Source organism: Pagrus major, chromosome 21 (genome assembly GCF_040436345.1).
Source record: "Pagrus major chromosome 21, Pma_NU_1.0".
Classification (NCBI taxonomy): domain Eukaryota; kingdom Metazoa; phylum Chordata; class Actinopteri; order Spariformes; family Sparidae; genus Pagrus; species Pagrus major.
In genome coordinates this window covers 8,744,948-8,761,080 of record NC_133235.1, presented here as the reverse complement: position 1 = coordinate 8,761,080, position 16,133 = coordinate 8,744,948, and the positions used below count along the sequence as shown (strand labels likewise).

Sequence of the window (16,133 nt, the reverse complement as noted above, 5' to 3'; positions counted from 1 at the left end):
TTTGTCACTGAGAAGCTACAGTGAAGCACACTTGGAAACATTTTTGTATGATTATAGAACAATGAATTATAAAAGGTTGTTCTGCCTATGATGATTAAATATTGTATGCATACGTGTATATATCACACAAAACATTACACATTCACCACCCACTGCCTTTGTCTCCACTGCCTGAGGGATGCTCCCACTATGTAGAACACTGCTTAAAAATTACATGATCATGTAATCTGTGCTGCCTTGAGAGCAGTCTGGCAGTGCAACAATTTCATAAATCCTTCAAAAACTTCATGTAATAAATAATATGTAAGAGTTGTTCTGAGTCCTGTTGTATCACCTCCATGGAAGGATCAACCCAACTGCCAGAATAAAGGTCGGCAATGTACCTTTCTGCAAACCCTGGATATGTTGGAGCTTTATGGTTCTTTATGTTGCAACTTAACATTTTTTGACAACGCTGTGCATGTAGAGACGGCTACCGAACTCGGTACCGACTGAATTACGTTGGTTCATTGGTGCTACTAGGTACCGATTCATGTGCAATGAATCTGTACCACATTTCTGTATGGCATGTATTCTGTATTCTGATGGCATCCCTCCAATAAGTCACAGTGAAACTCAAAATATAAGCTCTGAAGAGTGTAATGTCCTTGAAAGCCAGATCGACTGCAGCAGCCGCAACTGACGTCAGCAACCCTGCAGCCGGCGCTGGAGAGTTGAACCAAGAATGTTAGGGTTGAACCCTCCTAAACAATGGACGAGGCATCAGCAACTTCATCGACATCATTATGTAATTAATTGGCCGGTTGGAGAAGTTGTTGGAGATAATTGAGCTTTTTTTTTTACTGTCTTGGTTGATGTTATCTTTCATTTGTACTAGCGTGAGCAGAAACAGAGCCATCGGCTGCATACAAAATTCCTTACCAACATGCTCTTCAATATGCTGAAACAGCAGTAGTAACAGTAGCATGTGAGCTGCATACTATTTTAGGAGCGATATTACAGTGTGAGAGCACTGCTAGCGCGGCTGTAGTGACAACATCACAGATGATGCCAGTGTTCCTTCTTTGGATTTGGTGTTTTGTTGCCTTCTATTACTTATTATTCTCCTGTTATTCATGTTCCTTTTGACCATTATTTTCTATACAGTCCAATACCGTGATGGTATTCCATCATTTTCTTTATTTTAGTCCAGCTATCTACGGAAGCCCTAAAGGGCCATGCATTCATACATTTTATTTCCTCCGTTTTCCCGTGATAACGAGTTAATTTCATTTGTTTTCTTGAGATCTCGAGTTATTGTCTCAAAATAACAACTGCCGTTTTCCCGAGATAACGGGATAATTAATTTGAGATCTCGAGATAATGACCGTGATATGATAGGCCTGAGATTATGGAGACGCCCGGGACCTCGTAGCTGGTCAGCTATGTAGTTAACGACGACATCAGACTCACTTATATTGCGCCGCCGATATAGCTGAAGCCTTGCTAACCATCTTTTTAGATTACGCACACTAATGTGTATATTATCTGTAATAGCAAGGCATAATGCTATTTCAGCCTGTGTCAGGCCTTGATTGAAAAGACATGTGACGTGGTGATCGATATGCTCCTGCTCCTCTGACATTGCTACACTGAATGATGTTTCCTGCAATGATTTAATATACTACACTATCGTTTTGTTTTCTCAAGACCTCAAATTAATTATATCGCTATCTCGGGAAAACAAAGTTTCATTATCTCAAGCAAATATCCCGTTATCTCGGGAAAACAGCAATTGTTTTTTCGAGATAATAACTCGAGATCTCGAGAAAACAAATGAAATTAACTCGTTATCACGGGAAAACGGAGGAAATAAAATGTATGAATGCATGGCCCTTTAGGGCTTCCGTATTCAAGAAACCCATCGGTCAGCATGCCATGCCACTTGTGTGTGATGGAAATCTCAGGCCTATCATATCACAGTCATTATCTCGAGATCTCGAATTAGTTATATCGTTATCTCGGGAAAACAAAGTTTCGTTATCTCGAGATCTCGAGAAAATTATCCCGTTATCTCGGGAAATCCGTTATCCGTAGTTATCCAGGTTGAGTAAAGTGCTGCAGAGTAAAAACACTTTCTCCAGCTGCTCCAGGTCTTTGAACAGCTTCTTCCTATGAAGCAATGCTGGGTGTACTTGGTGACTTTTTCCAGGTTAAAGGTTCATTTAATTGTCATTTACAACATAAAATTGTACAATGGAATGCAAGTTGTAGTCCCTATGTTAAAACTACTTTTCACGGTGGAGTGCCAAGATGACTTTTCTTTTATTGCATAAAGAGTACTGAAGAAAAGATACAGTTGGGTACTGGTTCTAGAATTATTATATTCAAATGTGACGGTCATCCCTATGTGTCACTAAGAATATCCAATGGTTTCTCATGCTGTCTCAAACAGCGGTCTCTTGCTTGGCAGCCATCTCACCAAGCTGCCACACCACCACCTTTTCCTCATTTTCCTGACGTGTAAGTCAGCTCATATACATGAAATCTCAACGTGATGTGACGTATATTGTAGAAATGTTCATATGATGTGTATGAAACGTACAAAATGTAATGTATCCTTGGTTAGCAGAAACATACAATGCTGGCGTTTAATTCTGGCAACTGGGCCGGGAGGATTATATGGTGCTCTGTAAAATGAGACGATTCTCTTCCTGTTTATACAAAAACCTTTTCAAATCCCATTAGAATTGGACAAATTGTAAAATGTGTATAATCCTTAGAAACAAGGTCAAAAAGTCTTCAAAGAAAGCTAACAATTTTAGGATTTTCTACTTAACAATAGAGATATATGTGGTGTATGACTGGCCACCATATCATGACAAGGCAATTACCTTCCCTTGTTAACCTCTCCTAACATATGGATTATGTTCTTGTCTACAGCCCATTTGCGTCGGTGTTCAGCATCAGACTGAGTGGAGCAGAGGAAGGTAACATCACTGTTCAGTGTTCAGTGGCTCGACACTTAGCAGCTATCAAAAATGCTGCCAAGGTCTGCAATCCCACACAGCCATTCACATTTCACTATGTGACACTCGCCTGCTGAGGGATGATGGGAAGGAAGCAGCCACCGTGACGGTGAGGGATGAAGGACACACGCTGATGCTGGAATATCCTTTCCATCAGCGTCACAAAGACAACTCCAGTTTTCACCTACACTTTATTCACTGTCCACTGAAAAACAATGAAGTGGGCTTGGAAATAATTTATTTGTAGTCAGTTTTACACTTCACCAACACATGCAATACTTTACATGTATTGTATTACAGCGAAATCTGTCATACGTCTGTCAGGTAAGGTTTTTATTAACACCACCCATCATGTTCCAAATGTGTTCATTTGTAATTAGAGTTGATTATTTGTCCCTTTACATCCTGTCTACAACAGAACTGTGAATATGTCATGTTGTGTATATTGACATCTGATACTTGTGATCAGCCTGCAGCCACATCTGAACGAACACACAGTGTGACAGCCTGTCAGAGCTGGAGACAAATGAGACTTTCTCATACAGCAGTCAGACAAACATGGAGACACATTTACATAGTGTCACTGATTAGACCAGTTCTGTTATAATAGTCATGGTGACTGAACATTGTTTTTGGTATCTGTGTTTTTTATATCTTTATGATATCGTAACTCAATAGGTTGTCTGCCTGGTTGTTGAAAATGTCTGTTAATAGGCGTTTTAATTAGCCAGAACACATTCACAGTATCATTTGGTTAGCTATACTAACTTTTCAGTCTCTATGACAGGAGGTCATGTGTTACAACTTAAATATTCAAAATCATATTCAATAAATGTATTACATAGTAATTATATTCATAGGATAGTTTTAATTCATGTTAATAAAACAGACTCGAGTCCAGCAAAGTAAAAATCAGCTGGTTTAGTGATAGAGAAGAAGGCAAATAATGTTAATAATTTATTTGCATTGACTTACTGATAAGTTAGCTTCAGAGCTCAGTGCTAAGCTAGTTCAGCTAGCTATTAACTAGTTAACGCTCAACTTTGCTGAAGACTATAAGTATCTGTGGTGGTTGCGGTAGCGTTAGCCAGCCATTTCAACCAAATGTCTTATACATTTAGCTAATTTCACTATTTATCCATCACTTTTACCCACTGTTATCATTTAGTTCACTGTTTATCCATCACTTTAACCTAACTTTATACATTCATTTAGCTAACCATTATCCATTTATCCACATACAGTAGATCAGGAGCTATGGTGCCAGGTATAAACAAGTCAGCAGCAGTTGTAGCATGAATAATGTTAGGCACGTTACTCTCAGAATATCATTACACATACATTTGGGATTGTAAATACAGATAACTGGCCAATATGTTTAAATAATTCATAGTTAGCTGACTAGTTAGTGATTTACCGTAGTGTAGTTTGGTTAGCTTGCTAACATGATTGCATGATAAATCATGGGCAGACTATCATCAGTGCTTTGTTAAATTAAATTATTTATTTTGTTTTTTAAATTGCTAATTGCTAATATGTTGGATTCATGTTAATGTGTTTTTCAGACACATTACATTTTTTGAAAAAATAAAAACTTTCAAATTATTATCAAATAATACTTACCTACAGTGACTCTGAGGACTTTTTGTTGAAGACGCAGGTATAAGATATTTAAAATGTTTATCAGTTACTTTTAGCAAAGAATTTGAGCTATTGTTCATTTTAACATTTTTTTTCTACCTGTTTAGCTTTCAGCCATTTATGCATTCAGCTGTTTAAACTTCTCTGCTCTGAATGAAATTAAATTCCAATATATGAATGGACAATAAGTAGCCATGAAACATTGAGCTAGCACTGTTATTACTGTGTGTCCATTGCACTACAAAGACCCATCAATAGATGCACTCTTTTCCACAGGTGACCAATTACAGTGGTGATCGTGTTGTGCAGAACTCAGATCCATTAGAGGGGAAAGCACAACGGAAAGAGATGAAATTGCTCTGCAGATATCAAGCAAGACACTCAAGTTCAGCGTGATCCATTGACGTTTTTCCACAGGACTCTGACAGCACTGTAGGCTGTCTGTGAGGGGGAAAAGGAGAGGCTTTTCTCAGATTTTTGTCTGTTGTCTGTTTGACAGACTTATTGTTGGTTCAAAAAATATATACTTTTGACCTGAATTGATTTTCTGGGCTTTCGCTCGTCTTTCATCCTGGCAGTGAAATCACATGATGTTCATTCATGCCCTGAATAACAATTACCATACATAAAATTCTATCTTTAAACAAAACCATACCTTCTAGTGGGAAGTGCAATCAATCAATCATGAGAAATATAATAATAACATGGGAGTTGAATCAGCCCACACGGGGGCTGATTGCAGTCTCTACTTTCAGTCTACTTTTGCTTCACCTTCTCTGCAGGTGCACTCAGTCCTTTAGATGCCTGCTCTAATATATATATATTTAAAAAATATATATATGTCAACATCCAAAACCATTCAACATACCAACAAATCTGCATTCATCCAAGACAAGGAAAACATCTAATCATGTGGCAAGCATACATCAGGTAGAAATTTGTACAAACCCTTCTTTTGGGAAAAGTCATTGTAGAGGCCATGCAGGAATAAATCAATAATTCACTCTCCATACAGCTCATATTTGACCTCATAAGAAAATTCATTCCCTTGTGTTGAAGCGAGTTCGAAGAGAGATGAGAACAGAATAGTTGAAAGGAGGTGGATGAATTAAAAAAAAGAACAGCATCAGTATGAAAACCATGAGGTCTCACTCTTCTCTGCTCGCACCCTCACTTCACATGTTGATTGATGGGAGCGCGGACAACCTTCACCATGAAAAGAGAAAACGAAAACTCATTGCCGAAACATCTCAGCAATAAAGAACGGCATGCATCCATTCTCTGTTGAGTGAATGTGCATTTTGATTGTTACATTTTCTTGCTTACTCTTTTCTAATGAAAAATCATTGGAATTTTATAGCCGACAGCTGTCCTTGACAGTCCTTGAATGCTTTTAATACCCCGAACCGAAATCTCCCCCACAAGCATATAAAACAACTCAGATATTTAAATACAGCTTTTAAATGTGCTTTCCAGAATCTTAAATATTACATCTGTGGACGTTGACCTCTTGCTGCATTCAAAATGTTTGAATAATGCATTTTCTGTTCATATCCCTTATACAACCTATGTGGCATTAGAAAGTGCGAGTGTATTTTGGTAAAACACACTTGCACAAGTCCTGTGTCTTTACTTATTATTACTTTAACGCCTTGATTTTCACATTACTGCTATCATTAGTATTATTTCTGCATAATTTTCCATCCGCTCAATCAATTATGGAGGTCTCTAATCAGCAGCACATGCCTGCAGGTACACTGGTAGGGATCTTTGAAAATAATATGGAATGATTAGAGGAGGTGAATGAAACAACAGTTTAGTACACTCAGTATGTAATCCGTGATTGAGGGGTTGTACAAAATAACAGGCACGCCTCAAAAGTGACAATCAAGCTGCCAGTCTCACCAAAAAACTGGACATTTTGAGCTGTTGCCACTGTGCCCATGACAACCATTTTAAGCGAGGCTTTTGTCGGACATGTAATGACACAGCCTGGGAATGGCATCACAGCAGACACAAAGGAAATCCATTTGCTACATGGGACAACCGGAAAAAGAGTATTTCACATTTCATTGTGTGAGATTAGGCGGCATAATGCATCTTCAGCCGTGATAAGAAGCGGTTGTGATGGGCTCCAGGTCAGGTCTGTTTTCTTTCAGTGTTTGGGAAATGTTCTAATTTTGTTCCTGGTATTAGCTCAGCTGTCTGCTGTGAGGCTGCCGCTGTTGAATCAGTACATACTCTGTCATCTGACATCCCCTGCCAAGTTTTTATAGAAATGTCACTCAGTAATTTCTCTGTCCATCAAGCTAAACTCTGGTAGGTGTTACAGGAGGCCTCTGGCTACAAGGAACATATATAAGTCAGTGTTGTTGTGGGCTGTGTGTGTGTGTGTGTGTGTGTGTAATATTTGATGAAATGGATCAAGATCATTTTCCATCTTTGTGGACAAGTTTAATTACACTGTATTGTGTTTTGCCACTATTAATAATACCTATTATATATATTTAAAGCAATATTTTTTGGAAAATATGCTGATTCTCTCTCTTTAGATGATATTGATGACTACTGTCATATGGAGCCAAGGGTAATTTAGCTTGGCGTAAAGTCTGGGAGTAATTTACAGATTGTGTCTTGTTGGTTCAAACAGAAATGTATAAACAACAATTTGTGTTTTGTGGTTTTAAAGCTAAAATGTCCATCCAAAACACATGAACGCACACTATCTGATTACATTGACAGCCCTGTAGCTCTCGCTGGCCAGCCTTGAGATGCCCTTACATTTTTTTAATATAAGATACATAAATCAACAACTCTCACCTCCCATTATGAAAATCAGGTCATAAACATGTAATGTGAGCGTGATGTGGCACGTATTGTACAAATGTCAAAATGGCACTAGGTTATCAGTATGTGCTAATTTGGGATTTCGACTGCTGAACCTCTCAGCTAGCCCGGTCTCTTCAGGACACGTCCTCGAGGACATCAGAGGACTCAGTGACCTACTGGCAGAAAGACGGTTTGTTGCAGGATGGAGCAGCTACTTATCTGATAAACTGTCACCAATAACACGTCCTCAGACATGGCCCAGGGTTCACAAGGAAGGGCAAACTTCTCAACAAAAGACACCTGCATCTCAGACCCCAGGGTGCCTTGGCCTGTGTCAAAGCTAACCTTCATGGCTGTCTGTTAACTCTCACTACAGCCCTTCTCATTCTCCAAGAAGAGAAGCAGGAGCGATCGTTGGGTAAACAGTGTTTCGATTTTAATTCCTGTTTCATTTCACTGTGCCCTTTAAAGATATCAATGCATCAATACATGGCTGTATCTACTGCTAATGAGATGATTATGTTTATCATGTATTTCTGAGTAAATGATATCTTGTTTATTTATGTATTTGTTATTTGGTATCATTGAGAAGCTGAGGGTGCCACATTTTCAAATCTGTAAACCTCAACCTCTTAACAGACTTTGATAACCATTTAATGAGATTTAAGTGAAATGAAAGTTGATAAGAAAAGAAAGGATGCAGCTCTCTTTACCTCTGGACCCAACCAGAACACACCTCTGCTAGCTTGACCTCCGCCCGGATCTCAGCTGCATGCTAACAGCTCAGAGCATGTTTGCAAACAGAACTTTCCGGCAGAAGCTTGCTACACCTTTGTGTCCTGACCCAGCAGAGGTCAGGACTGACAAAACTGAAGATCGGAAAGAGAGATATGCAGGACAACATCTCTTCCTCCCCCTGCAGCCTCTTCAGGTATAGGCTACAAAATGTCCAAGGGTTGAATATGGTTGATGGTTTACAGGTTCAATAAGTGTAGGCTATAATATGAAAATACAAAGTTCTGACATAGATTTCCTGCTATTGTTCCAGGTTACTCTCAATACTCTCAGCCCTGAATGATGCAGGCAAAGTTATGTCTCCATTCAAGCTCTATTGTGTCGCACACAGCTCGATTTACATCTACCATGTCCGAAACCCCCACACCTCTTTGTTTTTAGTGTATTGTCAGTGACTTAAATCTGTAAAACTGTTGACAGGACACCAAGAACTGCAAAAAAGGGTAGATTATGACTCCTTCTATTATGAATTTTTGATCCATGGAGGTTTTATATCTGTAAAACTTCCCTCAAGCTAAGAAAAGCGATTTAAAAATCTGTGAAAATCAGTGACGTCATGAACAATGTTAAGTCCGTGGGCCGAGTGGGAACTCGCGGGCGGGGCCAGCCAGGGAGGGAACTGTACTACGTGTGTTGAGTGGGCCGCATAACCAGGATGTAAACGAGGAAGCCAGAAAACTGTTTTGCCGTATGCGCTAGGCGAGCGATTCTCATTGGTCTGCCACTGGTATCTAGTTCTTCCATATAAATCAATGGGGTGAACTGTTTTCGCACATAAGGAGGCGACCCTTAGCATTAAAATGGCTAAACCCCTGCAAAATAAGAGGTAAGAGCTGCCAGCTTGTTTGCATTTGAACCGTTAGCGACCAGTAGAGTTATATAATAGCTTGCCAATTTCCGCATGTAGGTTGCTAGCTCGGTTGTTAGAGGAGGTTGTTGTTCCCTATAGTGACAGGGATTGACAGCTCTGGCGCTGTGTACTGCTAGCGAAGCGCATTGTTGTCATTGCTAACTGCATCTGACAACCTCATGTCTCACTCATATGTAAAAAAAAAACACTGAAGATTATCATAATGAGTTAAACAACGGACACAGATATTGTTAGCACTCACTGCTGTCAAGCTAACATGTTAGTATTGTGAATTTTTGACTGCCCATCTCAGCCATTCTTGTGTGACTAGCCAGCTAATAGCCTTAGCAATTTATCCACCTAGACTTGTGAGACACCAGTCATGCGCAATGAGTGCATGGGCAACATAGGTAGGTACGAAGGTGGACAGACAAACAGCTGGTCAAATCACTTCATATGAATGAAATTTCTAAAAAGCGAGTTGGAACAAATATGGTGGTTTATTCTGACCGTCAGTAAAAAGCTGAGAAATAAAAGATATTATACTGTTATAATATTCATTCCCATGCATGCTGCTCAGAGTAAGCAGCAGTGGGAGAGAGCGCAGTACACAGGTCCTCTGCCAACAGCGCTGGGGTCTCTGCCTCTCCTCCTGCTGTCAGTAGGTGTATTGTTATGGTGCAGGCAGGAGGATGCTGCTCGCTGCAGGAGTGGGAGTTCAGCTGTAGTGACATTGTGTGGTTATGTGGTACTCTCAGTGAGAGCCTCTCACTCCAAAATGTTTCTCTGTTATGGAGCTTGTAAATATGTTAATAGTTTTTCTCTCACTCTTTCTCTCTGAGTCAGGGTTTTCTAAAGCTCGTAAATATGTATCGTTCAACTCATCTTGTAAATATTTAACTAGATGGTTTGATCTTCTCCCTTCCTTTGTAGGTCATTTTAGTTCAAATATACGTTGGCCCTGTGGTGCGTTTGTAAATATTTGGCCGATGATGCCTATGCTTTTTAAGTGGCTTAAGGTGATCCCTCACTGCCACCGACACCACCACTTAGCTTTAAGCAAATGAGTACATGATTGCATCATAGAGATGTAAATGACCTAATGACATTGGCAACTTTTAGCAACTTTAGGAGCTAGTGCTGACTGCTTTCATTGGAAAACAGGTGGCAACACTTGGCTTCTTTGATTTTTACTGTATTTCTTTGTCAGGGCATTTGATTCAGTTATTGCTGTCAAGATGTTAAGAGTTTTTTCTATAAATACAACAAAAACTCTTTTGAAATAACTTATTAACCCTTAACATACCTTTCAGTTGTGTTTCTTATTCAGCTATCGTAAAATGACCATGACATTTAATACACTCATTTCGATACAACCATACAAACTGAAACAGCAACAGTCATTTCAAGAATACTGACATGTTTTTGAATGGGAATTGATATGCCCTCTTGGGTTTGGTATGAAGCACAGATTTCTAAACACTTTTCCAATAGCACTCTTCTTTCTTAGTCCACAAGTAGCTGTGAAAGCACACCTGATGCTTCGGTGCTTAGCAGCAAAGGGAAAAAATACAGAGCTTGTGAACCCATGGACCTCCCACAGACTGACCTCTACACTGATTGAAAGCCTCAGTCTCTGTAAAAACCACATCTTTCACACTCACGTACTCCCTCCTGTAAGAAGGAGTAAGAGCACAATACGCTCTTACAGTACAGTTATAGAATATTGAATTAGCTGAATTGCCTGACCTCACAAGAAAAGAAACTATGAAACTTTTAAAATACATTTTATTATGTAGAAACCGAGGACAAAATGTACAATATTCACAGTTGAATGGTTCTTACAGACTGTTGTTAATGGAATTAATTCTGCCAAAGATTCAAATTCAGACATTAAAAATAATAGGTAGAAAAAACAGGACATGTTAACATCAAGGGATACAATGCTGTGGTAGAAATAAAAAAAGGCTTGCATCTGCATTCAAAATGAACCTCTAAACCTTTAAACAAATCCACCCACCTACGCCCACTCACACATATGGGTAAAGCCAATGCCATTTCAGTAAGAGGATTGGTGTAGGTCTAATTCTATTGGGAACTGCAACAAGGTCCACACAACAACTGTACTTCACAGTGAAAATTAGCTTTGTTATATTTACACAAAACACTGACAAAACACACAAAACAAAACCTGAAACATAAAAAAAAAAGATTAAGTACAAAATATGAATCACTGTTTTAATCTGTATTGTTAGTTTCCTTTACGTGCTGCACAGTCTCAGCCTCTTCTGTGAGGATTTAAATTAGTCATACAAACCATTTCTGATAATGTTAGCAACTTATAATTATCCTTAAAGGGGTGATTTTGAGACAGAAAGGTACGGTTCAGTTGTTATTTTCCCTTCAATTATCACTGTTCATCCCTCTGACCCATCTCAATGTCATACAATCAATCACACGAGGATCTCTGAGAGGTTGATTGTCATCCAGGTTTCCCCTGGCAACCACTAACTCACACTCTCTCCTCCTTTTAAGACCACATAATAATCTGATGCTTCAAATCATTGCAACGAGGTGATTCCCTTTAACGTCTTTTATTAAGTCCATCATCATATTGTTTCACGTTAGAGAACAAGTAAAACCTCTTAGCAGTGGATCTCGTAGGCAACCTGTGATCCAAAGAGGAGGCTCTGACTGAGGAAGAGCTCCTCTGGGTCTGTTGTCAGGGGTCCCTCTCCGCCGTCTGCTGGGTTCCTGCGCAGCCCAATTCCCCCTGATCTGGTCAGAGTCTGCACCATTTCGTGGTCCAGGAGAGCCTCCTTCATACCTTTCTGCTGGACAAACCCGCTCATCATGGGACACCTGGATGAAGTGGAGCCCATGACAGGCTTGGTCCTGTTGAGTACGTACATCTCGTGGCCGTGGTCGTCGCGGTACTCCTCCAGCTGCGCAAAGGTGGTGGGTCCATCGGAGTAGTCGTTGACGTAGAGGATGCTCTCCTCCTTGCTGGTACAGTAGGAGCCACCTTCTTCTTTGCGGTACTGCTGGTGACGAGTGTAGATCATAATCAAGAGGAGAATGGCAGTGAGTGCCAGTAGGGAGATGCCAACAGCGATGGCGGTCTGGGTAGCAGGACCCAAAGCGTTGAAGTCCATGCTGTCCTGTTCGTAGAGTGGCTCCTGGCTAACATCCAGAACCTCTGGCTGATAGAAGGTGTTAGATGAAGAGGAAACAAAGGAGTGCGTGTTTAAACGAGGCCAGAAATGGGACGAATAGGAAGAAGAGGACATGTTGACGGCTAGATGAAAGGTAACCTTTGCGACACCACCGGGGTTCCAGGCTTCGCACTCGTAACGCCCAGCATGTGCTACAGTCACATTGCTGAGGAACAGCATGCCGCTGCCCATGTCCGGATCAAAGCTGTCCCTCTCCCCACCCTCCTCAGCTCCACGCACAAGCCCCTGGACTCCTCCACCACCTCCGACCTTGATCCCTCCACTGCTGGGCAGGGCTGTCACCACTCCTCCAGCCCCAGGCCTGAAGAGCTCTCCGTTGGGTCCCAACTCTTGAACCAGGCCTCGAGGCGATAACTGGGGCTTGCCATGGGAGGCTTTTTTCCAGGTAACCTGAGGCTGAGGGTATCCTGAGGCCTGGCAGGAGACGCGGAGGCTCTCCCCTAGTCGCACAGTCAGGTGGCTAGGCTCGAGCTGCACGACGGGAGGGATGCACACCAGGCTGTTGGGAGCCACCTCCACCAGGCTGAGGTGGGAAAGGCGAGGCGGTTCAGAGCACATCAGGCGACGCTGTTCGGCAGAGCTCAACAGACGCTGTCCATCTTCTCTGATCCAGGTTCTCAGCCAGCCCAGAGCACAGTCACAGCGCCATGGGTTCTCTGGAGGTAAGAAATGGAAGCAGACAAGGGAAAGGGGTAAACCAAATGTATGATATTGAATGATGAAGTTTGAACCCTGACTTTTAAGTCACTATTGTGCTCAGAAAACATGTAAATTTGAGCAATTCCATGACAACTGAGCAAACACCATCTACTGATAAAGATATCTGATAAGATTGAAAGTGGTATTGTTTATGTTAACTGCTATTTTCAAGGTCAAGTACCAAATACAAGCACGATGGCTGAGAAGTCACTGAGATGCTCAGAAAAAATGGAACTTTGAACATCTATAATTCCATGAAAACTGTGCAAACTCCAAATAACTGTTATTGAAGAAAACATAAAGCTCCAGCTGCTAAATGGCCCTTGAGGTGACATAGTTTGGGAAGCTTTTCTTTTTTGCTTATGATTTAAACTTTGTTTAAGCTCTTATTGTCCTGAATAGGAAGTTGCTTTTTCAGAGCCTGTTCCTTTGAGTTATTTATTTATTCTATTTTTTATTTGTGTCTTCAAGGGGTTTCTTTCTCATTAAATTTCATGGTTGGGTGAAACCCTTTGATGTGTAAAATATGTTTAAGGGCACTTCATTTTCAATGACATGAGTCTGTTGGTTGTGGCTGTTGCGGTGCATTCTTGGGCAGTGTCAGTTCTTCAGAATCCTGGTATGGAAGCATTTTTCAGGGCACTTTGACGTCAATTGAATCTTAAAGGATTATCACATTACAGCAAGACATAATGCCTTCGCTCTGCATACCTGTGACACGGAGCACCTGCAGGCTGACTAGCGGTTTGAGCGACGAGGCTCCAAGGGTGCGGAGGTGATTTTTACTGAGGTCCAACAGAGCCAGGGATGACAAGCCAGACAGAGCTTGCTCTGCCAGCAGCTCGATGCTGTTTTCCTGCAGGTGGAGTTCTTGCAGACGCTGTAGACAACAAAAAAGACATAAAGCAGAGGAAGGAAAATGTGAAAGTTAAAGCAAGAAGAAAAGAAACATCAAATGTATGACTCATGTCCACCTGACTCAGTTCTGTACTGTATTACTGTATGGTAGGGATTAGTCAGACATGTTGTCATGAATTGGATTTACAGTTGTAGGCGTCATTCTATATAATCCCCAAAAAGGCAATCTTGTTTTGGAATAGCTTTAGCTTTGCTGGCAAATGCTTTTTTCACTTAACCAAAAAGGATTACAGTGGAACACTTAAAATAAAATGAGCATTAAACATAGCTGTTCATCCATCCATCATTTTGTCCATTCATTCCTTTTTGTCAGCTCGCCAACCTGCAATCCCCTGAAGGTGTGATCTTGCACTCGGGTGATCTGGTTCCCGGCGAGGTACAGGATCCTGAGGTGCTCCAGACCCCGAAACATGTCCGGGGTGACTAGGTGGATGAGGTTGCCATTAAGGGCCAGCTCCAGCAGCTGGCTCTGGCTCAGAAACGCCCCAGGCTCCAGCGCTGAGATGCTATTATTCTGAAGGTAGAGGTAATGGAGGCTGCCCAGTCGAGTCAGGTCCTGAAGACGGATCTGCACTATGGCGTTGTCCTGGAGGAAGATGGTCTGAAGGCGAGACGAATGAAATTAGTAGAGCCGTCACAATGATTGCATTAGAGATGCAGAGGAGGAGATGCAATGTTTGAATTGGTGTTTTTTTTTTGTACGAGAAAGTGAGCGTGGCCTGTTGCTGAGCTGTGCTCAAAATGTATTCTAGAGAGATTACATTAACAACGGGGCCACCTTAAGCGCTATCTGCACTCAGCGGGCTGTGCAGAGCTCTGGATATATGTTAATGTAGGCAAGCAAACAATGTGGAATGAGCTAGTTGAGGATCATGATAATAAAGACTGACACTGTGGTTAGTGCAGCATTTTCCCTTTTTATTGGTTCAGTAGTTCTTTTGCCAAATGCTGCAGAAATCACAGACCTTGTCAGCAAACATCTTGGAGAGAAAAACAGTCTGAGTGATTGGAGCAACATGCGAGTGTGTGTTTGATCCATAATGCATGCTTTGCTTGATTGGTAATGTGCATTCATTGGTGATGTTTTCGAAGAAGCAAACACAGACCGTGAGGTAAAGTATGATCGACGAGATAGACCTGCTGATTGAGGTTAATGGAACAATTTATCCAGGACATGCTTTCCATTAATATTCATGAGCTGCGGTAATGTTGGGGGGCCCGCACCCGAGAGGAAAAGACGGTGTAATGTTAAACATCTTCTCAGCAGATGATCAGAGGGTGTGCAAGAGTCACTTTCTGAGCAAGAATGAATAATTACACAGCCAGCAGCGCAGCCCCTCCCTAAGGCTTACATCAAAGGGGGTCACGGCGAATTGATTAACCACAATCATTTCAGGGTAATAAGAATGGATCAGAGAGGGAGTCAATTGATACAAAACCAGTGAAGCAGGAGGGGGGGTCAGCAGCAATGCTCTCGAAGCTAGTGCCCTAACTTAATGTTGATCGGCCAACTGACCTCAGTCACGGAGAGGACACCCTGTGGGATTTCTTTGAGCCCAAGAGATCCGCACTCCACCGTGAGGCTGTAGCAGCGACAGCCGGACGGGCATCCCAGAGACAGTTGAGGGATGAAGGCCAGGAGGACTAGGACGAGTTTGGAAAACCACAAGCGGACCATGGTGGTTTCGCAGTCGACTTTCAGAGACAAAACCTGGAGAGAGAAGGTGGAGGAAGAGAGGAAAGTAAGCATCAATCACTCAGATCGATTACAGCACCGAACCTTTTTCCTTCACAGCAGTGCAGCCCAGTTGCTTGGATAAAATGTTGGCAGTGAATGGTGATACGTTCACATTTATACGTGTCATAGGCTACGCACCATATTGACATTTCTACATAATGTGTCACATCATGTTAACATTATGACCTGACTCTCAGATCAGGAGCTGGAGGGGACGGTGGTGGAATTAAGCGAGAATGCTGTTAAGCCAGTGACCATTTCTGCAAACCACAGTAACGTCCAAGGTTGACATGTGTACCAAACATTGCACATCACCTTCACATTATGTGCTTATTAGCCACCTGTCACAGCATAAGGTGAAGGGGAAGGTGGTCACATTAATACAAGCCAACAAGGCTGCCAAATGGTAGCCTGAAGTT

General features: G+C 41.5%; 1 protein-coding gene across 1 annotated transcript; it reads right to left on the bottom strand.

The window, feature by feature from the left end:
* Nucleotides 1–11,768: 11,768 nt before the first annotated feature.
* On the bottom strand, nt 11,769–15,654 carry LOC141017470 (leucine-rich repeat-containing protein 24-like). Its single transcript, XM_073492196.1, has 4 exons — nt 15,493–15,654; nt 14,299–14,577; nt 13,770–13,938; nt 11,769–13,015 (listed from the first exon to the last, which is right to left on the bottom strand). Exons 1-4 carry the CDS (start codon nt 15,652–15,654, stop codon nt 11,769–11,771), a joined length of 1,857 nt encoding a protein of 618 aa, XP_073348297.1.
* Nucleotides 15,655–16,133: the final 479 nt, after the last annotated feature.

Coding starts and splice junctions, on each gene's coding strand:
- LOC141017470 (XM_073492196.1), bottom strand. CDS start 15,654: ATGGTCCGCTTGTGGTTTTCCAAACTCGTCCTAGTCCTCCTGGCCTTC. Junction 14,578..15,492: donor GTGTCCTCTCCGTGACTGAG/GTCAGTTGGCCG, acceptor TCTCGCCTTCAG/ACCATCTTCCTCCAGGACAA. Junction 13,939..14,298: donor ACACCTTCAGGGGATTGCAG/GTTGGCGAGCTG, acceptor TGTTGTCTACAG/CGTCTGCAAGAACTCCACCT.